Here is a 25,819-nt window from a genome sequence, read left to right on the forward strand (position 1 = left end):
ATTATTGATAATAAAAAGCAGGGGTCAAAAAAACAGCTTGGAGCTTAAAGGCTTGATATTGACTAAATCTCTTTCTTAATAATTAATAATTGTCTTACCTGAATGTATATAACTCTCTACCTAGCTCCCTGCCACCAACTAGCATTTTTATATTCATTTCTTTATTTTGTCATTCTTTTAATTTCAGAAAATACTCTTCTATTTTAAATGTACACGCATGGTCTTAAATTTTGGTAACCACTCAAATCAACAAACTCACACTGCTTAACAGAAGGATAGAAATTCAAAGAGTAGAATCACACATTTTGGTGGCACCAAGCAGTGGCCCTGGAAAATACTATAATGGGGCTAATGAATGCATTTACCTTTTTGCGTTTCCCTTAGCTTCCTTAAGCACATGTATTTCTCATATGAAACATCCAGAAAAGTCTCATGTTATTTTATGCCAATTAACAAATTGCTAACATGTCATGTTAATAAACAATTGACCTAAGTAGAAGAGCTAATTACATGGAGTAAGATAATTAAACGATTCTCAATATGTAATCAAAAATTATGGCTGGAAGTGTTTCACAATGTTGTCTTTTTGTTTTCAAGTATCTGTCTATCTGCAAAATTCTAATCAGTGTATCCATATGTATAAAAGACAGATCCAGTGCAGATGTTAATTTGTTGCATGATAGAAATCAGGTGTTCAATTACAAATAATGGGGTGTATGAGAGAACGTCCAAGATTTCCATTTAGCCGAACACATGCATCTCTGCTGGCAAATGATTGCAAAGCATTCATATTGGAATTAGCTACTAACATGCACCCGAGGCACATCACATTCAACTCCTTTATTATACTCATTATATAATATTCACATCTCCAGCTCTGTATATTACCTAATTTGCTAGTGATTTAGAAGTTTGAACATTCGCTGATCTGAATTCTATTTATTGTACCTGAATTCTTTTAAAAGGATGATTTTAATTTTTATCTAAACTCTAGAGGACTTTAACATGAGGGATTTTGTTCCCTAATCTTACATTTAAACAATCATAATCATTTGCTTTTGTAGTAAGGTAAATTCCTTGAACTGCTATAATCAGTTCAAAATAGGCTAACCTTTTAACATACCAAGTCTATTTCAACAACGCCTCCCAACATAGTCTCTAAGTGATATTTCAGCAAAGTAACTAAACAGAGGAGAGCAAATACATTTACTAGGCTAAAAGATATTATGCAGATTTGTTTTTCCTATAATTCACTACAAAGTCACAGGCTTAAGACATAGTTATAAACTGAGATATTCACCATGCCAAACTTACAAACTGATACAATTCTGAGATGAGAAATAAATGTCAGACTGATGATGAATTTTATGTCCTAAATCAAAACCCTAATATTTAGAGTTTGCAAATTATTGAGTACATAATAGGCCAGGCCTCAGATAGCCACAGAAGAGATAATAGATTTGATGTGATGGCCGATTAGCAGCAATGTACATCATTGGAAATGTCATTATTCTTTTTTTTTTTTTTTGAGACGGAGTCTCGCTCTGTCGCCCAGGCTGGAGTGCGGTGGCCAGATCTCAGCTCATTGCAAGCTCCGCCTCCCGGGTTTACGCCATTCTCCTGCCTCAGCCTCCCGAGTAGCTGGGACTACAGGTGCCAGCCACCTCGCCCGGCTAGATTTTTGTATTTTTTTAGTAGAGACGGAGTTTCACCGTGTTCGCCAGGATGGTCTCGATCTCCTGACCTCGTGATCCGCCCGTCTCAGCCTCCCAAAGTGCTGGGATTACAGGCTTGAGCCACCGCGCCCGGCCATCATTATTCTTAATAAATGACATGAAGAAAGATTTAAACAAGAAAAAGTACGTTTTTTATTCCCTTCATTCTCTTATTTCAGTGAAATCAATTTCAAAATATGTAACTCTCCAAGGTTCCTTAGCCATTAAGAAAAGAAATAAATACTGTGTCTGAGTATGTGGCAATTAGCAGAGCCTCTAAATTATTCAAAAGTAGTAATGCAGAGGGATGTTTCCATAAACCAAAAAATAAAAAATGGTGACCTCATGGACCAAATCTGGCTTGCCAATGTGCTTTGAAAGCTGAGCATTTAAAAATATGTTTTGAAATCCCTTTTGCAGGACATGATCTTTTGATTCCTATAATCCTGATACTTCCAGTCCTCATTACTTATAACCTAATCACTTCACACAGGGTTATCTGGCCTCTGGTGGTACTTGAGTATCATGAACTGACAGTGATCACTTCAGGAGAAAAGTATTTTGTATTAGTAGGTGGTGTTGCCTAGCAGTTTAGAGAACAAGCTCTGGAATCAGACAAATGAGTTCAAATCATGGTCACGTATTAGCTAAATGACTTTGGGCAAATTTCTTAACCTCCTTATGCCTTAGTGATCTTGTAAACTGGCTTCATCATACCTGTCACATAGTGTTGTAAGAACTAAATAAGAATGTTATTTAATGTGATCGATTCTTCAGATGCACTTAATCTACTATATTTGGATGTCAGAGATGTAAGAGGTCATATGTTTGGATCAGCTTGCTAATTAGAGTAATAGCTGAGTACTCTAAAAAGGTAACAGTATACCAGATAATAAATATGTTTTATTTTTAAAAAGTCTGTTAAAGAACCTTTCCAGTATGTTTACAAGACTTTTACAGAAAAGTCATAATTCTCAGAATTATTCTATTGATATTGACCACACATTCCTGTAAGAACTAGTAGAGAATATTGCTGTATCATTGATGAAAACACATATATATTTGAATTGTTGATAATAACTCCATGACAAATAGATCTTGTTTTAAAGGCTAATGGCAAGAGTTGTAGACTGATGGATGATACACTGAGCCCCACATCAGTGAAAGTGACTCATGTCTCTTGGGACCTTTTAAAACTTTTACAAAAATTCCACCGCAAGTCTTACTCCCACGTTTTCCAATAATACTTTATCAAGCATTTGATAAAGTGAGGATAAAGAAGGACAACAAGACCTTACTGGAAACCCTAGACTATTAGCACCAGATCTACCCAACTGAACTAAGTGGCTGCTGTGAGACAGTCCTAAACTAGATCTGCCTACTGGGAACAGAGACAGAACCTGTGGCATGACAAGGCATCCTCATAGAAATTGCCTTTTGTAATTGGGTTTCTCCAAACCTAAATTTTATAATGTAAATTTATCTCCACAGAATGAAGCAAAACAAAGCAATATTAGACAAATGATATCCTTTTGCTTTTAAGAAAAATGAATAGTTGTAGAATAGTTATAAATTATAGTTACTGAGTAAATAACAGACTAGAAAAATAGAGGTATTTAAGATTATTTATTAGGGACTTGTTCATTGTAAAACAGTGTGCTAGGAATTAAAATGAGGAATTAAAGATGAAAATGACACAAATCATTGCCACAGGACACTTAGGAGTAAGAGAGCTAAGAAAGATATCTTCAGATATAATTAAAAATATATAGTACAAAGTGCTATAGGATTCTGAAGATGAAAATATGTTTTGTATCAATTGAGCCAATAAAAGATCAAGGTTACTTCCTACTTTGAGTAGAAATCACATCTGTGAGGATCAATAAGATGAAAAAGTACCAAACCCATTGCATTTCTAAACTAGAAGGTTAACGCTTAATGGGGGGAGAAAAAATAAGCACACAATCCGGCGAGACACCGTTGACTGATGAGGGTCAGTAACCAGAGTCTGAAATTTCTACACAGGTGGGTCTTATGGAAAACAGTATTTTTATATGAATGAGATGTCAGGGAAAAAGAAGAACCTAGAGGATTCTTTAAGCAGTTGAACTTGCATAGCACTTTAAGATTCAGAAAACCTCAACTCTCACATCAGAGGTCTCGAAGGGTGCTAATGAAGGTTAAGGGAAAGGGGGCCTAAGCTCTCAAGCTACCTTGGTCAGACTTGGTCACCACTGGTCAAAACAATTCATTGATGAGAGTAATGAAAAGCCTGAATGAATGAGATTAAGGGAAGCTGATATCTGAAAATACCACGTTTTCACTTATAAATGGGAGATAAATGATGAGAATACATGGGCACATAGACGGGAACAACACATACTAGGGCTTTTCTGAGGGTGGAGAATGGGAGGAGGGAAGAAAATCAGGAAAAACAACTAGTTATTAGGCTTAATATCTAGATGATAAAATAATCTGTACAACAAACCTCCATGACAAAAATTTTACCTATGTAACAAACCTACACTTGTACTCTAATCTTAAAAGTTAAAAAAAAAAAAAAGACTTTCAAGAAGCCATATATACAACTATTTATCAAAGAAGTATATTTACAACTATCTGTCCTAGGTTGTTTAGACAAGTATCTATGAATGGTAATACAAGCAAAAATTTAAAAAAAAAAAAAAAAAAAAAAAAGATTATGCTCCAGAGAATACAGAAGCACCACATAACAGAGGAAAAATTCTAAAAGAAAATTATAAAGTGTAATGCTATGTTGAAGAAGAAAGATTCTTTCTTATGTTAATAGAGAATGAAATTAAAGATAAAACTAGGTGAAAATTTTACACAAAAAACTCAATATAAGCAGAAAAAACGCTCTTTTGAGGTGAAACAACTGCAAAAGAATTGGGGAAAAAACCGTTTACTTGAGTAATAAAATAAACCAAAAACAAAAATTTCATATTTAAAACGCAAGGCTATTGGGATATAAGAAATACAGGGAAAAATAAGCTGAATTATTCAACCAAAGGATTTGGAAAAAACACAACCCAACAATCCTAGGGAAACAGAAGAAAAGAAATAATGAAGATTTGGGAGGAAATTAATGGAACTAAGATTTTTTAAGAGAGAGGAAATTAATACACATGTATTGGTGCTTGAAAAGATTAGTACTGGAGACAAACTTCTGCAGGAATAATAGAAATTAAACAGAATATTTGAAGTGAGAAAAATGAAATAAAAAAGAATTTATAAAAGGATAGATAAAAAACATCAGAAGATTTTAAATATTAAAATATTAATAGCTAAATCTAAGAATAATCTGGAAAAAAATGATACTTTCCAAAGGAAAAATTGATGTAAAATGCAAAAATGTAGACCGACCAAGAATTACTAAAAAACTTGAAATAGCCACCAAAGGTGGCTTCCCCTTACCTCCAATCCAAGTTTCCAATCTAGACATTATTAAAAATACGTTTCTAACAAACTCCCAATGACTGAAAAATCCCGCTTATACAAAAGTTTCAGTAAAAAAAGAAAAAAAAAAGAGAAACAAAGGGAAAAAGAGAATGCGAAAAAATTACTGTCCAACTGATTTAAAGAGGTTAATATGCCTTTGATTCCTAGACTGAAAATCCTTTCAGAACAGTGAAGAAAAAAAATTATATACCAATGTAACTTATAAGCTGAGATGTGAAATTTGGCAGTGGGGGTGAATATAAACACAAAAGAGGCAGCTTAACTAGCCTTTTTTTTTTTTTTAAAGAACATTTACCTTAATTCATTAGCAGTCAGATAAACTGAAGGGTATTATTTAAATTTTATTTAATTTTAAAAAATTCTCATAACATTTAAATAAAAAATTGTTTTCCATGAATGTAAGGATAGTTTAACATAAAAAAAAAATCCCCACCAATATAAATTACTCTACTGATAGTTCAAGGAGAAAAATATCATTGCTTCCCCTTATCAGAAAAACAACAATTAGAAAGGTCAGTAAAACCTATTTTGGGTAAGGAGATAGGAAAGTAGCACTGTAAGTAGGAACAGATAATCTGGAAAGCAATCTTGAAATACTTAGTGAAATTAAGAATCTGTATGCCTCATTCCTGGCTATACATAGTGGAGAAATTGTTACCACAGGACCGTGAGTGGACATGATCAAGGACAACTACTGGAACACTATTTATAATGATGGGAGTTGGAGACAATTCAGGTGTTTATCATTAGAGGATCAAATAGGTAAAATGTAGTAGACACTGTCGTATGCCAGGTAGTAAAAGAAGCAGTGACCTAAAGGAATATATAACAATGAACATTGGTCTTAAATATTGGATGTTTAATGAAAAAAAAAATCTATAGCACAAAACATCTACATTTAACACACACACACACACACACACACAAAACACACTACACATTTTACAAGGATAAACAACATCCATGGCTATATTAACCAATATAGAGTGGATACTGCTATGATTTGAATATGTCTCCCAAAGTTCATGTGTCAGACACTTAAAACCCAAATGCAACAGTGTTGAGAAGTAGGACCTTTAAGATCACGAAGGACTCCGCCCTCACAAATGTATTAATGCCATTATTATGGCAGTGAGATCCTGATGAAATGATGAATTCAGTCCTCCTCTCTCTTTGACCCATGTGATGCCTTTCACCATATTTTAATACAGCAAGAAGGCCTTCCCCAGATGCTGGCCCCTTAATCTTGGACTTCCCAGCTTGTAAAACTGTGAGCCAAATAAATTTCTGTTCATTATAAACTACCCAGTCTGTGGCATTCCATTAGAGCAACACAAAATGGACTAAGACAGGTACCTATGTGGGCAGGAGCGAAATAAGAGATGGGATCAGAAATGAAATATTTAAGTAAAACAAAAAAGGGGCTGGTGATGATGAGTCATTAAAAGAGAAATATCAGTATTCAATGCTCTGTGCTCCAAATCTCGAAAAAACAAAAAGGCAAGCAAGTTAAATCCATCAACAGCCTTTGTAACAAATGTAATTGTATACCAGTTATACAGGGAAAAAAGTGAGTATTTAAAGTGTTGTAAACATAAACCTTATAATTATTAAGCCGAGTATAAGGCATGACTTTAATTTTATGTAATAACCATATGAAGAAAAACATTTTTTCATCCTTTTCATTTTCCTAATGTGTCCTTAATCTTCATAAAACTTCAACTGATGATTTTAGGTAACTACATGTTCAAAATGTTTCAAGTCACATTTTATATTTAATGTATTTACTTTTTTGTGTTAAGTTTACTGTTTCAGCTCAAGTACATGTCATTTTCAGTTAATTTATTTTAGCTGAGTATTTGAGATTTAGTCTAGAATTTTAAAAGTCCACTGAATCATGACTACATTTACAAGTTTCCATGTGGTATCAACAGAATTTATAATTCATATATGACATTATACTCATGTTGGCATCACTTACAAAAGATTTTCCCTTGAACTGTAATGAATGCTAAAACTAAAAAATTTAAAAACCCAATGCCCCAGAAACATGAAAGCAATTTAGGACTTTAACTATTATAGTAATTTAAAAGGAATACTAAGTTTTAAAATACTGTGAATTCCAGTTTTCAGTTGAATAATCCAATAAAAAATTAAATTGTATCAAATTAAAGAAACATTTAAAGTTTTATGATTGTTAACCTTTCTTAACCACAGATAATTTTAACAAAGTGTGTTGTGGGTATGCTCCTAAATTTGAAACTAAATTTATATCTCGGCTCTTATAAATATTCAAACTAATTATTTCAGAATGAATGTAGAATGACACTTTAATTAGTAATGTATCTCCTGGCAATTAAAATTCTCTTGCTTCTCTCAGCAATTAAAACAGCAAGGCATATTATTAAGGTCCCACAATTCTTCATACCTCTTCCTGACAATTACCATGGGAAACATTAAAGACAAGATTGTAGTTACAATCCATTCACTGAATATTTGGTAGCAGGATAAACACTTTCTCCTTTCTTCTCCTTGTCTAGTAATTTTTCATTTCACTCATAATACCTATGAATCATTAACGCAATTTGTGCTCTGTATCACAAAGTTCCATTTTTCATTTTATATGACTTATAAAAACCAATTGGTTTTATAGAAATGTAAGTTATAGCAATGATTTTAATTAAGAAATCATTTTAACCCATTAATTCATTATATAACTTTTACAGTCCGAACACTATAAATACATAGAGAGTACTTAATGCTGGCAGAAAATGTCAGTGCTGGAAGTAGAACATGTCTAAAATTACTATAAATTGAGTATGTTAATATAACAAAGATACACACACACAGAAACAAAAATATGTGCACCAAATAGTTGATCCTGTGGTTCAGAATGAAACAGAAAAAGCAGCACTTTTAACTTTCATATACCTAAGAATATTTTTTAAAGTGGTATTATGATTTTATTTTTTTTTTTTTGAGATGGAGTCTCACTCTGTTGCCCAGGCTGGAATGCAATGGTGTGATCTCGGCTCACTGCAACCTCCACCTCCTGGGTTCAAGTGATTTTCCTGCCTTAGCCTCCCTAGTAGCTAGGATTACAGGTGCCCACCACCACAACCAGCTATCTTTTTTTGTATTTTTAGCAGAGATGGGGTTTCACCATGTTGGTCAGGATGGTCTTGAACTCCTGGCCTCATGTGATCCACCCGCCTTGGCCTCCCAAAGTGCTGGGATTACAGGCATGTGCCATCGTGCCCAGCCAATTTTTGTTCTTTTTAAACACTTCTCTTATAATTCCATTTTTCTATAATGAATATATATATAAAACTATTGCAACAGAAGAATATCTCAAGGTTACACATGGAAAATATCATATATGTAATAATATAGTAGCATAAAATCAAATCTTGTCATTTATTTGTAAATCATAAATTATCTATTGTGTAATGATAACAGCTAAAATGGACTGTTAACAATGTGCCAGGCAATGTTTTAGTCACTTTAGTGATATTAGTTCATTTAATCCTTACAGCATCCTTTTGAAATCGGTGATTGTCATATTCAATTTTACAGAGGAAGAAGGGAGGCACAAGGAGGTTAAGTAACTTGCCTTAAGATCACACAGTGATGAGGCTATAATTGGCATGCTGGCTGAAGACTCTAGGTACTACAATTAAGCTGTCCTACTATGGTATTACACTGTTCTTTAGTAAATTTTAATTATGTATTGACATTTCATTATTCATATGTATTACTACAAACACACTTAACACTCTCATTCTCTCAGATACAATAGTTAAGTCAAATGGCTAAATATTTGGGTAAACAACACATGGTTTTCTATAACTAAGTGCAAGTTTGGGAAGTTATTAGCAGATGCTATCAAACGTTCATAACTTTCATTTTAAGGTCAAGGGAAAAGCTAAACAAATGGGAACTTGTCTTTCTATAAATAAAGCATGCATATTTGTGTCCAGTGGACAAATAGATATTGTGGAGGATAACTTTATATTCTTTGCAGTATTTTCAACTGTAACATTACTTTCCTGTTTTATTGTAGCTGTCTGATTCATTTTAATGTTTTACACATTTCAGGTTCAATCCTCATTCACTTTATTCAGTATTTTTTTCTGCCCTGTTCATCATAGTCTACATCGATCTAGAATCTCTCTGATCACTCGGGTTTTATCATCTTCCCTTCCACAGTTTTTCACATTTCAAAGAGGAGTTAAGCCCTTTCTATTCTTAAATATGTTCCATATTTGTTTAATAAATATCCATAAACACATATAATTCTCACAACCACTACCAACAAAGACAGTATCTTTCAGTTACTGTTTTCAAATCATCATTTTATACTTGCTCTTTCCCTGACTAGAGTCACCAATGGAAATTCCACCCAAATGACTTGGGACAACACTATCATGTATAGGTATATTAACACTCAAAGAAGAATAAAGTAAGCTATTTTTTTAATATTCTGTGAATTCTGGTATAAGGATATTTTGATCGTGTATAGGTATATTAACACTCAGGGAAGAATAAAGTTAGTTAATTTTTTTAACATTCTGTGAATTCTGGTATAAGGATATTTTGGAAACAGCTTCAAGCTACCAGTTAAAATAGATTCTGTGAACCAGTTATTTGTGGTATCTTTCCAAATGGATGTCAAAGTCATGGAAGAAGCAATTAATATCTAACAGTATACTACACTTTTTACATATGATTTATGCTATGTTTTGCCAGCTTAAACTGTTTTCAATTTTACAGTTTTTAAAATTTTCTAGTCTATGCTATTTGGTTAACAGCTGTTCCATTTCAGTGGGGCAAATAATTAGCTCTACGGTATCTAATGCATTACTGTTGATGATTTTTTAAGTATCACTATTATTACAGCAAATTTCACTCATTCACTCACTTGAGTCTGACACAGTCTCAATAAATTTACTCATTTATTGAGTCTGACACATCAATAAACATGTGTTGAATAACTGATTTGATGAAACCAAGCATGCATTCAGTGCTTGGTCAAATAATGGTGAACAATAAGGTCCAGCCGACAAGGAGGTGATCTGAGCTGGTGAGACAAATAGGAAGGTGGATGTTATAATTTTATAGTAGAGAGTATTCAAGGTTATCTCGGAGCACAATTTGGGGTTCCCAAGTCAGTCTGTGATGGAAAAATGAAAAATATCAAGGGAATTTTCATATTGTCTCTTAATCTGAAATTAAATCAACCAATTATCAGACAATAATGTGTATCCACTATGTTCTGAAGCATGTGGACTAAGTAATGAAGAGTCAGGATCTCTGCCTTCAAGAGACAATAATATAACTATAGATATAAACAAAAACATGTGAAAAGTATCCAAAGAAGGTAGTAGATGGTAAAAGCCAAAAAACAGAAGAACAGAAAGATCTTATACTTGCTGGAAGAAATGTATACTGGTAGAATTATTAGGTAAAACTTGAAAAAGTTTAGTATTATCTTGTAAAGATAAATATTCACATTCTTACTAGCTCAGCAGTTCCACTCCTAGGTATCCACTCAAGAGAAACTATGCATATATATACCAGAAGACATGTACAAGAATGTTCACAGTACCACTATATGAAATAGCAAGAATCTGGAATGACTCAAATGTCCATTTTGATGAAACGGATAAAGTACAGTATGTTTGTAGCAAGGCATATTATACAGGAAAGATTATATAAACAAATAAATGTATAGATCAATGTGACATACATCATGGGGTAAGGGTTATGATTAATCCAGCTTTGTGCATTTGATGTATAATAGAAAAAAAAGTGAATAGGATTTTGTAGCAAGACAAGAGTGCACAGAATCTAACCTTTGCTGTATAACATACTGCCCTAAAACCTCGTGACTTAAAACAACAACCATTTATTATTTCTTATGAGACTATAGTTTATTAAGCAGTTCTATTGATCTGAGCTGCGTGGGCTATGACCAACTCATGGGTCTGTGGTCAGTTTCACGTTGGCTAGCTGGCTTTGTTCATTTCAGCTGGGCTCATTCATATGCCTGAAACCCAGGTCAGCACAACTAGGCTGATTTAGTTCTGCTTTACCAGTGGGCTAGCCCGTGTGTGTCCTCATGGTGAAGGAAGCAAGCAAGAAAGGAAGTGAAAATGTACATGTGCTTTTTCAAGTGTATGCTTATGTCAAATCTGCTTCTGTCCCAGGGGCCAAAGCAAGCCACATGGCCAAACCCAAAGTTGGAGGTGACAAGAAAGATTTAGGGCACAAGGTATGAATTTAGGAAGCCTGTTTATTGGTTCTATTTATGTGATCAACCTACCACATGTACAAATAACTTTGTAATTCACTCATCTCCCCCTTTAATACAGCAAAGGGCAAGTCTGGCTGACTTAATCAAAAGTTTTACTAAGTAAGGTCCTAGACAGCCAGAAAAAAAGGGAGAAAGTCCATTCTTCTGGTGCCTGTGGGCTGTGGTAAAAAGTAAAGAGATGGAGTAGGGAACACAGGTGGTTGAGAGTGCCTTGGGCAGAAGGGCTTCTGCCCCACCTCCCATTCCAGATTCTCTTGTGCAGCTTGTAAGGTAACAAATGTGGAGTAATCTTGATGAGGCAGAGGGAGGGCTAGCATCTCTTTAGATTGTCTTGGTATAAAAAAGACTCAATAGTTCTCTCAAAATCAAGGGAGTAGGGACAAGATGGCTTGCAGTTAGCAGAGAGTCTGCTTCTGAGGAAATATCAGTTCTAGAGAAAAAACACTGCCTCTCTTGGCACATACGTATGAGAAAATGTGTAACCTGGTACCAGAGTGGTAGGATTTGGTAAAAGAGTGAAAGAAATAGATTTGAGCAAATAAAAGCATGTTCAGGGTACATGAACTGATCCACTTGGCAAAGTTGGGAGTCTGTGTTGGGTATAAAATCCAGATGAACCAAATTTTTGAAGAATCTGAATGCTAGCTTAAATGATTTGCATCTAATCCCACAGGCACTTGGGAAGCAATTGAATTTTTTTTTAAGTAGAGATATAATTGTATTCCTGAATTCCTAAATGGTTAGGAAAACAGGAACATCAGTAGAAAAATCCTTGAACAGGTTTTGTTAGTTAGGATAGAGACTGAATTAGGGTTGGCAGAAGGAATAAAGAGGGATTTAGTTGTGGGAAACGCTATAGAGAGAGATGGAGATTAACTAATGTCAGTGAGGAAGAAGTCATAAATTGAAGATAAACCTAAAGATCAATCGAAATGGCAGAAAAGATGAGGCTGCCAATTTCACAAAGGTGGAAGTAGGTGGTATTCAACTTTTCTTTGATTGACCTTTGGACTACTGTTATATCCTTCTAATCTACTGTCAAAAACATGTTTTAAAATGTGTTTTAGAAGTATTAATATTGATATGTAAAATAACCAGAGGCATTAAAAATACATTTGTATTTTTTAAAGTAACAAACCATTTTTTTAATCATGATAATAAGATGTGCTTTTTGTTTCTGATTTAATTACTAATGTACTAACCTTAAGGATATAAATGAATGCAGGATGAATAATTACAAATGTAATGTTTGTAAACTCTTTCCTCTGTTCATGTTATCGACATTGGTATTAATGTTAAAATTGTAGTGATGTTTCTTTTTATAATCTGAACACACATCTATTATGCTAAAGCAAGTTTATTGTATAATCTTCCCCAGTACTGTTTACTTATGATTTTCAGGTGCTTCAGATAGTCTACATAGGAGGCTGTGGCCATGATATTATACCCTATTAACAATGCCCCATTCAAGTAAGTGCTAGTGATGATTACATAGAGAGGAGTAGGAATATTCTTTAGGACCCTTATATCCATATGCTAACATCTATGGAAAGAATGCCAAAATTAAACACACTAACAGACAAGCTTGGACTACTTTTGAAGAGATTCCTTTTCGTCATTCCTGTATTTTTAGGCCTCGTCCTATCCTTTACTATGTTCCATAAACACTCATTTTCTCCTCTTTAGACCTCTGCTGATCTTCCCTAAGCTTTTTCCTTCCTTTTTTTCAGGGACTTTCAAGTAAGTCCAGCTTTGCTGCCATATGCTGTACTTTTGTTGCTATTGCCCTTCACTACTGCCACGTATCTTCCTGCTTTCTAGTTTATGTAACCTTCTGCTCCTAAGTTTTGTCCTGATTTTGGTCCACTGCCACGCTCTGACTCTGAAATATTTGCAAGTCTTGGTACTGTCAGCCCATGCTTTTACTTGCTTAGTCCATTCATCTCTGTATACAGTCTAGGACTCCTCTTGCCTGTCTAATCATTAAAACACTGGTTCCTTGTATATTTCTCCTCATTCTTCTTTGTCAGCTGTTGGGGAAAATATTTTCATGAATTATTTTTGAGCCGATCTAAATGGAAAAAAAGTGTACACCAAATAGAATTGACAGAATAAATACTGAAATAAATATAGCATGACTATTCAAATTCAAGGATCACTGTAGCAGAAAGAAAGCAAATGACTTTTATTGAGTCCACAAAGATAGTGTGAACAAAGCTCAAATCTAGGGTGTTATTTTTTGCCTTTAATTTTGATAAGTATTGGTTACATAATACATCATTCTTACAAATTAAAACAAATTAACCCTGGGGTATACTCCACCCATAAGAAGTGTTGCTAAAACTTCCTCCTACAGTTCAACCACAGGGATGGTCTAAGAATAACTGTTGACAGGCAACAAGCCTCCCTACAAAGAGTAATTAATTTCAATTTAAAGTTTTGGGAAAATAATATATTTCTTTGTAATACAGTCTTTAGATTTACAGTCAAATTTAAATTTGTAAATAAGGGAGACTTCCTGTAATTCTTCTGGGGCAATAATGCTTTGAAACACACTCCAACAAATCCACCTTACAGTGGTGCTGATTAATTTGAAGTTATTATCCAAACAATCAGTCCAACACTTACAACTGTGAGCATAATTTCTGCATTCTGTTCTTTTCTAAAAAAAGTTCATCAATTCATCAAATATTTGTTTAGCTTCTACTAAGTATTAGGCAATGTTCTAAAAATTGGGTTTAAAAATAGCAAGTAAGACAAAGTTCCTACCCTATGGGAATCAAATTTAGTTGGGAAGCTACTCAATAGCAAATTACACCATGGCAGTAACATTCTAGGTGAGGATACAGTTAATAAACAATAAATATAACACAGATAATGATAAGAGCTTAAAAAAAAAAAAAAGAAGCCAGTTAAAAGTAGAATTGGAAGCAGAGAGAGAAGGGTTCTTTGTTGGGTAAACAGGATGGGCTGCTGTAGAGACAGCATCTGATAAGGGACAGAAAAAAGAGAGGAGGTGAGTACCATGAGCATTCTAGAGTAGAGCTGGCAATGGCAAAGGTCTTTAGAACCCTAATCTCAATGACACTAGCCTCTCTCACTGATTATTTTCACAAAACATTTAATTAGGCTAATTATACAATCACATGAATGTCTTGGGTGTGATGGTAACTACAAAATAAAAATCATGTAGACAGTAAGTATTGAGTCAGCTGTTTAGGTTTATCAATCCCTCTTCAAATAAAGCAATTTAGCTAGGTGTGGTGGCTCACACTTGTAATCTCAGCACTCTGGAAGACTGAGGAAGGAGGATCACCTGAGTCTAGGAGTTCAAGAACAGCCTGGGCAATATAGGGAGACCCCATCTCTACAAAAAGTTTTTTAAAGAAGCTAGTCAGGTATGGTGGCACACACCTGTGGTCCCAGCTACTCAGCAGGCTGAGGTGGGAGGGTCACTTGAGCCCAGGAGATGGAGGCTGCAGTGAGCTCTGTTCACGCCACTGTACTACAGCCTGGAAGACAGAATAAGACCCTGTCTAAAAATTATTTTTAAATTAAAATAAAAATCACATACAAAACTACAATTAAAAATAAAAATAACTGAGATGAAACTAAAACTAACTCACCTGGTATGTAAGTCTAATGAGATCAATAATGTATCATAAAACTTGACAAATTTTAATACCACAACTAGCAAGATTTGATAGACTGGTAGAGCTATATGGATCAAATCAACTTGTTTAATGATTTAAACAAGAAAATTAAAAGTTGAACTAGCAAATTGTAGTAAAACATACAATGAGCACCACCAGTTATTTAAAATATGCACTGAAAATATCTGTAATTTAAAAAGTGTTACACAACATTAGACTGAATTAAAGGAAAAGTGCTTTCTTATTCCTCTCACTTGCCATGAAATAATCTCCAGGTGTTCTCTATTTTTAGAATCTGAGCTCATTTCTTAGATAAATCATTCAAGTCAGTTGCTCAGACATGGTTTAAAGCCCTTATGTAATATTTTCATTTTTCTCCCTTGGACATAGGGAGGAGACAAAATAAAGTTAGCAGAAAAATAAACACACAAAGAGCAACAAACTACCTTATCTACATCCATAATAGCTGTCAAATAAAAATGTAAATTAAAGTCTAACAATTAAGCAAAGGGCCCTAATAGGGATATAACTTTTATACTCTCAAGGAATTAATGATGATTTGTACATTTCTATTTTTCTCATCTGTCTTTAAGCATTTTCTTTTGAATAAAGTCAAATGATGTGGTTAAAACTTGAAGAATGTTATTATAAGGCTGAGCACAGTGGCTCACACCTGTATTTCCAGCACTGTGGGAGTCCAAGGCAGGAGGATCACTTGAGGGCAGTAGTTTGAGACCAGCCTAGGCAACATAGCGAAACCCTGTCTCTAATAACAATACAAAAAAATTAGCCAAGGGTGGTGGTGCACGCCTGTAGTCTCAGCTGGTTGGGAGACTGAGGTGGGAGGACTGCTTAAGCATGGGAGGTGGAGGTTGCAGTGAGCCAAGATGGTGCCACTGCATTCCAGCCTGGGCAACAGGGTGAGACCCTGTCTCAAAAAAAGAAAAAAAAGATGATGATGATGATGATGATGATGATGATGATGACAGTTCAAGGGACTCAAGTAGGATTTCGGTGAAATCAGGATAAGCCAGGCTGGGCCAAGTTCAACCTGGGAATGCAAATAGACCTACACATACATAGGTTCAGGTCAAGGTCAGATGTCCAAACATAGTTATTTTAGACAAGGACATAGAGGGAAGTCATTCTAAAAGGTACATTTAAAAATGAAATATCAATTTTCTTTGTGAAAGAACAGACTAGGCTTTGTTTAAAGCCTGGACCCTCTGAGCAAATACTACCTTGATGCAGCTAAGATTTTCCTCCCCTAAATTAGTTGGAGATCATAAACCTGGAATAATAAGCTAAATAATGGAACTTTACTAGAGCGCAGTCATTTCACTTTATGAGCAAATACAATGTCTGAATATTTAGCGTGTGAATGCAGTTTACATAGGCATGCTGCTCCAATTTCTGGATGCCCAGCTGGCCCTCTCTCTGGGAAATGGTGGGGCCACAATGCAGCCAGTGTGGGGCTTGTCTCGTTTTTCCTGCTGGAAGTTCAACTATTGTCTCTCCTTGCAACAAGAGATGAGCCCAATGCCTTTTCCATCTTTATGATGGAAATTAGAGAGTTTTGTTTGTGACAATGTCAAAATATTTTAATCCATCCGTTCATTCAACAAATGTGTAAATAGCCAAGCATGACTCTACACAAAGAGAAATATGAGATTCATCTGAGAGTGGTTTTGCTAAAATTTTCTTACCAATTCGAAACTATGATAAAAGTCTTCTATAGTTACATAGTTATGAAACTCTATTTTTACTATAAAAGTAATCAGTTGCATGCAGACTTCTCATAGATCATGGTAATAATGCTTCCACATATTTGTGAGAGCCAATTTTCTCTTTTTCAGTTATAGATTTAATTGTCATAACCATCATTTATTAGTTCCATTTTATTTTACCCTTTTGGTTGAGAAAATAACCTTTGAATTAGGAAAATAATCTTATTTAATAAAAACAGGAATAGTTATTTGAGTTTTAAGTTAATACTGTTACTTAGCCACTAGGCTATGCTAAAGTATAACCCATTTGTTCAAGAACACTTCTATCTTCATGTTACACACACACACACACACACACACACAAACCAGGAAAATAAATTCAAAAGCTGGATGTGAATCATTTAACCATTCAAAACGTAGCTGGTAATTTGTTCAACAGATTTATCAAAGGGTTAGTTTCTATAATTAGTTTAGATGACATATTCCAAAAGAATAAATAAACTTGTTTTTGCTAAATATACGTCTTGTGGTAATGCTCAGTTTGGTTTTAAAAGGATGGAGTCATCATTATGCTTAATTTTCATTTACATGTAGTTAGTCATACTCAAATAAACTATAATGTATAGTGGTAGACTGATTAGTTATCAGAAACATGAGCTTTAGATTGGATGCATTTTACCTTCTGGTTTAAAAAAACAGTCATTTTAAAATGCAACACTGAGAACTAAACACCATTTATTTCATTTATTTTAGGCATTTTTTTTTACATTAAAATTATGTTCTATTCCCAATAAACTGTGTTTAGAACCTTTAAGTTTCAATTTGTAAATAAGGCTTACTCTCATTTGTATTACTTTTCCCTTAATACCCTAGGGAGCACAATATTACATTTTCACCATCATTATTCACATTAATATCTATCTCTGATCATACACTGTGGGAGGCATTGAGAATTCAAATAGGTCTAAGAAACAGAGTACAGTTGAGAACACACAGACAAATATAAATAACATTGATAAAAATATTTTTTAAGGGCCATAGATAAGTGATAAATGAATAAAACAGAGAATACATGTTACAATAGTTCACGCAAGAAAGATATATTTGATGTCCACATTATTAAAACAGAGAATAGGTTTTTACTACTGAAGTCCCAAAAGATTTCAAAGTCTAAAGTGCTCTGAAGATAAAAATCCATTATCCTCCAATTTATTTTTTAATCCACCTAACAACTCTATCTGTAACAAGAGTTTGCTGTATTTTAAAGATAAATTAATATTTTTAAAACTTGACTTGTCTCTTTTAAAATTATCCATCTGTTAATTATTGATTATAGGAGAAATGATCAACAAAACACGATCCAGGCTCAAAGCAAAATGCTATTAACCTACTATTCCTGTTACATTATTGCTTTGGTGTATGATGGAATACTTGGAAGAAAAAGATTAACTTTCTCCTCTTAAATGTAACTAAGTGCAGTGAAATCCATTTATGAAGTACTTCAGAAAAAGATGAATATAGCTATGCTGTAGGTGAAATGTTCTCCAATATGTTTACACATAGGTGTATTATTCAAAATGTGTAAAACTGTTACCACATGGGTACTGAGGAAACAGAACAGATGCTTACGTTAAAGCACCTCTAACTCCCTGCCCGTAGGGATCAATTATTATTATAGCAATGTTGAAAATGTTCAACTCTTCTAATATTAGTATTAAAATATTTTAATCAAATCACTATTTTAGAATATGACATTCTTAATTTTGCTACACAACATACTATGTTAGCATAACATCACAGATAATTTTCAGTTCTAACATTGCTTCAATGTGTATATCACAAACTGAAGAGATACCTAAATATCTAGAAATGCCTGTATCTCTTAGCAATGTTAGATAATAATTGATATGGTTGGGCTATGATGCATTTTTGGTCTGAGTCCTTCAGTGAGTTCCTGAGCTTTATGGATTAAATTAAGAGACTATGATATATCCTCTTTAGTCTTTTCCTTCACCTTTAGTCTTGGGCAGAAGTCAATTGCAGGGCCATTCTAGGGGTATTGATTCAAAGAGATGTGAAAAAAACAAACCCTACCTCCAAATCAAGCCTTGTAAGGGGTCTGGATTGTCTCACCTATCTCGGAGTATGCTAAACCAAGGAACTGCCAGGTGAGAACAAGGGTTTCTTCCCACTGGAGCTAAAGGTTACAGGACCTGCCCTATGCATGTTCAATCTTTGTTCTTGGGACAAGCTGAAGGTCCAGGGGTATTCACCATGGCATGGTACTGTGGACGGGTAAATTAGGGCCATCTTGACATTATGATAGGTTCCTGTTTTTTTTTTTTTTTTTTTTTTTTTTATTGTGCCATTCATCAAAAGAAAAAGGGACTGAGTAAAAAAGAGTGGAGAAACAACTGCAGTTCCTGGAACATACTGTGTTCTTTTATGTGTAACTCTACTAGTCTCTAAGCACTTTAGAGCACTAGCACTCTCTCTAGTCTCAAAGCACTCTGACAGTTTCACTGAACTTGTCATCATCAGCTAAAAGTCCTTCCAGGACTCCCTGCCTTTGTACATGCTGTCATGTTGCTAGAATGACATTTCTCCCACTGTCTACCTGATAAATTTATCCTTTAAGTTTTATCTCAAAAGTCAGGTGTCCTGTGAGACTTTCATTCACTGTACCTGGCAAAAATCAGGCATTATTTTTCCCAGGTTCCCATTTCTGTCTTATAGCACTTATCACTCACTATCATAATTATTTACATACAAGTCTGAATCCCTGACTAGCCAGTTCCTATAGGCCTGCAATAATATCATATTAAAGTGTGTCCTAGTTGGAAGACAGTAAGTGCTCAATACATGCCTGCTGCATAAATTACTGGTGAGCAGATAGATGGATGCATGAATTAAATATTAAATCCCAGACACTCTATGTGCATTATAAGCTAAGCCATAGTTAGACTTGACTTTACATTACTACATTAAAGATGCATAACGTTGGTTGTCCAAATCATGGTTCACCTTCTAAGAGCCCACCCTCTCATGTACTTTTTCCCTTTGGTGAGGTCTGACACTGCACATGCTGCCTACTAAACCAAAAAGCAATACAGTCCTTAGTTCCATCCCAACTGTAATGTATACCTTGGATTTCCCCCTGCCCAGAGCCTAACTTTGTTTCCCCTAATGGTCATCCAAAGTATCCTCCTCATTTTTTGAATCATCAGTTCGCTCCACCCTGATGTTAGGGATTGGGCCCCAATGCCAGCAGACTCTGCTTGTTACAAAGATACACTTTCTAAGACCTCTGTGTTTGTTGCCAAACTCAGGGTAAGCCACTTCAACAACTACTTTCCTCCATAGGAAAGAAAGAAATGGTACCTTTTCTTTCCTAATGGTTAATACCCCTATGCTGGGATTTGGCCATAGTAAGTTCAAAGTGTTACTCTCCACAGTAAGAAAAATGGTCGCCTTTCTTTCCTAATGGCTAATAACCCTATGCTGGGATTTGGCCATAGTAAGTCCAAAGTGTTATTCTGAGGAAGTCCTGGATTTATGGAAATTCATTTTATTCAAGAGTTCAGACCTGTTTCATCACCAGCTGCAACAGACAAAGAACCTTGGCAGAGATGAAGGCTGACTCTGACCCCTGGTGATCCCCAGGAGACAGTACCTGCACTTATTCCCCAGGCAAGAACAGTTTTCTCCAATATTGATTCAGTTCTCACTCACGTGTTTGGATGAACACTCATATCCCTCTTGTCAAAATATATACAGCCTCATTGGGTTATATCTACACTATGTTTTAGTTTTTATATAGTCTATGGAGGTTTTATTTCTAGGGATCTCAATGCTAAACTTGTTTCAACTATTATTGTAATTTGAAGAATGTTTCTTAGAAGGTATCGTGCCCTGTATCAATATGACTGATGAGTAATACTAACACAATCAAGTTCCAATATTGTGGTAGCATGCGTACAGTTATCTTAACTAAAGACCCATGTATTGAGCTATAAAGCCATCTTTGGGTCTAAAAACATTGAGTAAGATAACTTGTGTGTGTCACTTTTTGAGAAAACTCTGTGTAAAAGCCTGCTATACTGGTTCTCTCACTAAACTGACAAAAACAATACACTGAAATGAAATTCAATAATTCAGGAAAACAATCCTCAAATTTATACTCACCCACTATGCTTCATATGTGCTGGTTTATCCATTCGCACTGCCAGTTTGATTTTTAAGTCAGAATCCTGGCTATTTTTTGGAACTACCATTTGGTGTAATTCAGCTGATTTGGAGCTATTAGAAGTTGGATATAATATCACCTGTATGGAAAAAAGACCATATTTAAATGCATGATATAGAGTGTCTATGGGTTGGAACTAAAATATTTTCTATGTTTACCTGTTTGAAAAAACAGTGTCAACACCCAAATGTATCCAATAAACCATTTGACTCCCTACTACAATAGCTGATGGATTTTCAATACAGACTTAATTTATTTTTTGACAAATACATGTTTTCACATTATCACATAATGAGTTTTCTTCTTGTGTCACTTCATAATGAATTAATAGCACAACAAGCTACAGTTGAATTGACGTTGAAAAATACTCAAGAGACACCCAAAATTTCAAGAAAATTCTAAACTCCTCAGGGCAAAGCAGTTCAGAAAGATATTCTTTGAAATTATGGATAACATCCTTAAAAACCAAAGCCAATTATTTCAAACAGCACAAATATGCCTCATGTTTTATTATCATTGTAAAATAGTATTAAAAGAAATCAACTCAATTAGAGATGGAAAACAGCACATTTTCTGCTCTAGATCAATACCAAAGAAGGACTTTTTCCCGACATGTTTTCAAAACTACAGATATTATAATGACTGAAACAAAGTGATTACTTTTAATAAAACCGCCAAATTAACAAGTGATTATTTCACGACCCTCACTTCACAGAGTCAACCCAAGAAAGAGAAGCCTACTCTTCAGATGTTAGGTACCATGCAGATAACACAAAGGTATTTTCCCCTTTTTAAAATCAGTTATGACATATTTAGGCACAGTTTACATCCAAGTCTTAATATTTTTAAATGGGAGCATTATAGGCTAAAAGACAAAACAAATATGTGAAGTGCCCTGCATTATATTTTAAGCCATAAGCCTGAAGCTTAGATATGAATGGAAGAATTATAAACATTCTCAGGTATGCTAAATTTTTTTTTCACAGAACAAATATGTTCATTAAAACTATATTGAAACATATATTCTTGTGTATAAATCTTGCTGCAACACAAAGTGATTGTGAATCTGAAATTTGTTTGTAATATTGTTATAATTTTACTTTAATATAACAAAACAAAGTCCCGTCTCAAGTTGTTACAGATAGTCTTTATCAATTTAAGAAGGTTGCCTTCTATTCTTAGATTCTAATAGTAAAATGTTTTGAAAGCATTCATGGCAATTGACTTTGTCATACCCTTCCCCTACCCTCAAATCTTCATTTATAGTATAAGTAGAAATCTTCACCGAGAAATCTTTAGGCAAGACTCTCCTTCTCTCTAGGAAAGACAACATAGTCATAAAAGCTTCTCAAACTATTCTCAATTTGCAAGTTGTTAAATGTATCTACTATTTTGAGACTTTTCTCAAGCCTTTCCTAAAAGCCATAGCTGTGTTGAATCCAGCATATCCATATACTTAAGTATATAAAGGACATCTAAGAACAAACTAAATGACATTTGCAATGTTTTCACAATTATGATCATACTCTAGAATTCATTTTGACTGCTAAAATATCCAATGTAATATTTTACAGATTCTTTCTTAAGTGACAGTAAAGAAAAATAAGATGATAGCTTTTGGCTCAAACCAGTAGACAAAGCAATATCATTATCAACTTAGAAGGTTATTCCAAAAAAGAATAAAAGACTAAGATAGAGCTCTATATCCACTGTAGCTATAGCTGCTATTTTCCTAACAAGTCTGGAAAGCTTTTTCTCTTTCTAACCACACCCATCCCCCATTCCAACTTAAAAAAAATATTTTGGCATGAGCCACTTACAGACTTTATTGCTTTTTAATTCTTCCTTCTATGTTTATATAAAAATTGGCATTGTACCAAACTCTAAACTCTTATACAGGACGAGAATATTTAAATTAAAACTTTTGACAATTTCTCATTCCGTAAATGCCGATGATGGCTTGCTAAATTAGGTCCCAAGATAACTGATTTGGGCTGATCCACAAATTAAAGGCTATCCCAATATCGAATACCATTCTTTCTGCCACATTTTATTTTTTTGATGGGTATTTTTTTTTTTTTTTTGAGACGGAGTCTCGCTCTGTCGCCCAGGCTGGAGTGCAGTGGCGCGATCTCGGCTCACTGCAAGCTCCGCCTCCCGGGTTCACGCCATTCTCCTGCCTCAGCCTCCCGAGTAGCTGGGACTACAGGCGCCCACAACCGCGCCCGGCTAATTTTTTGTATTTTTAGTAGAGACGGGGTTTCACCGTGGTCTCGATCTCCTGACCTTGTGATCCGCCCGCCTCGGCCTCCCAAAGTGTGATGGGTATTTCTAACTGAAGACAGTGGAAGGATTTATTGCTCAGCTCTGTTCAATTAAACAAACACTGAGTTCTTATTATGTGAGGATACACAAAGATTAAAGAATATGAATGGCTCACATCTCTCAAGGAGCTTAGTTCCTCTTCAATAGGACTTAGTTTTGTCTTTTATTAACAGCACTCTTAGCTCTGATAATATCACTTCTTCCTATTGCTCTTCTTTTCCTAGAGTATGCAATGGTTTCCTGATTTAGTTAATTTCTGGGTATATTCACAATCATTCGCTTGGCTTCTCCCTATCATATGTATATCTAATTCCCTATGTTACATTCCCTCCATTGGAAAGACCTGGAAATGTTTCTTTTTCTGGACAGACTGACTGATAAAGGTGTGAACATTGGCACGTGTAACAAGGGGAGGTCCACAGATATGAAATCTTCTGTTTCTAAGAGAAGTGCATTGGTAAATGCTGGACTTAAACTTCAAAATGGTCTGTTAAATAGTTTCCAGGCTCCCAAATTGCACAACCAAAAAAGTGGTCATGTTTCTTTTTTTTTTTTCATACTTTAAGTTCTAGGGTACATGTGCACAACGTGCAGGTTTGTTACATATGTATACCTGTGCCACGTTGGTGTGCTGCACCCACCAACTTGTCAGCACCTATCAACTCGTCATTTACATCAGGTATAACTCCCAGTGCCAACCCTCCCCCCTCCCCCTCCTCATAATAGGCCCTGGTGTGTGATGTTCCCCCTCCGGAGTCCAAGTGATCTCATTGTTCAAGTCCCACCTATGAGTGAGAACATGCGGTGTTTGGTTTTCTGTTCCTGCGATAGTTTGCTGAAGGTGGTCATATTTCTTTTCCAATTTCGCCATGAATAAATAGATAAGGAAGAAGCTCCCAAGGTGTAGAGCCCAGAGGGCCATGGAGAATAAAGGACGAGGGAGTTATTTTCAGAATACACAATACAGCTCTGATCAAGAGATCTGGAACACTTCCTTGGCAGGGTGTCTTCATGGTGCCTGCCAGATAGGATTTCATTATTGTAATTGGACAATTACTGCCGTGCATTTCCTGCTTTTCCTTTTTCCACATGGCAAACTTACCTGTAGCTCTCCTGTTCCTGTTCCTTTACTGTATATTGGATTTGTGCTGAGGCAGAATGGGGAGGGAAGGTGTCGTAAGCAGTTACCATGAACTTTAGTTCATAGGTTGCCAGACTGCAAAGAACCACAGCTAACTGTGATGCAGATATTGGACTGGATATAAAAATGAAATAGGACTTTGGGCTGTTTCTCTTGAGTTGCGGTGAATGTGTTCTATGTGTAGGAAGAAGGGCAACAAAACAACTTGGTGGCACAAGGGTGAACTATGGCACATCGTCTGACTATCTGCCATGATTCATGCTTTCACCAGTATAGAACTGTTGCTAGTAAACAGCTAGTTAGCCAAGAACCAGGTTTTCCAGATCCTCCTGCTTCTAAGTAGGGACATATAAAAGTTCCTATTAAAGGGGTGAGAAGTGACATGTGTCACCTTGGGAAAAGGTGATCAAGATACAGGTTTGATGTCTTTACCCCACTTTATTCCTCTGCCAGTCAAGTTCAGAGAACACGAATACCTTAGGAAATGAAAGAAATCAGAGCCTTAAATCACCATGTGGAAGAAAGTCATACTTCTGTCAGGAATACCTGCGGTAAACTCTTACAAACCTGATATTATTTTGAATTCTTGAAATATAACGACTTTCTTGTTACAGCATTTAGCAGTATCCTAACTAGTATATCAACAAAGTGTTTTGTTTCAAAATCTTTCAAAAGTAAATAAGTGACTAAAGAATTTGTTTTTTTTATTAGAAGCAGTTCCAATTCAACAGGACTCAGTTCATGTACAGAGACTGTGTCTGATGTTGACAGTCATAATAATTAAAATATTTAACAGATATAAAAGCTTACTAAGGATCCTTCTGTATCCTAAGTTCACATTTAAATTATAGCTCTGTACAAATAACTTTTAATACTATTTAGCAAACTATTTTGTTCTTTACCATTCATTTCTCTTAACCTTTCTGTATACATTTCTGCTTCTTGTTTATTTTTGTCACCAACACTTTAAATGTCGTGTCAGCATGACACAAAGATGACTTCTTATCTTAAACATAAAGCTAATGTATCTTCTTCATAATAAAACGTCAGCATTACTTGTCATCTTTGCTAGGGTGTAATGGAAACCACAAAATGATTTTTTAGGATTTGTTTAAAATTCCATCAAATTTAATATACAGGAAGAAAAAAAACTAAGACTTAAAAAATGAAATATAAAATACACATTTACACACAGAAATGTTTAGTGATGAGGGGT

General features: G+C 34.9%; 1 protein-coding gene across 9 annotated transcripts in view; it reads right to left on the bottom strand.

Annotated features, from left to right (window-relative positions):
• CADPS2 (calcium dependent secretion activator 2) overlaps positions 1-25,819 on the bottom strand; it is a 573,333-nt gene that overhangs the window by 228,241 nt on the left and 319,273 nt on the right. For all 9 annotated transcript variants that reach the window (XM_045388493.3, XM_045388491.3, XM_065542514.2 and 6 more), the window contains exon 8: positions 21,077-21,216. In XM_045388493.3, coding sequence (XP_045244428.1) covers positions 21,077-21,216 — 140 coding nt within the window. The remainder of the gene's footprint in view (positions 1-21,076; positions 21,217-25,819) is intronic.

The sequence above is a fragment of the Macaca fascicularis genome, chromosome 3 (genome assembly GCF_037993035.2).
Source record: "Macaca fascicularis isolate 582-1 chromosome 3, T2T-MFA8v1.1".
In the NCBI taxonomy this organism is placed as follows: Eukaryota; Metazoa; Chordata; class Mammalia; order Primates; family Cercopithecidae; genus Macaca; species Macaca fascicularis.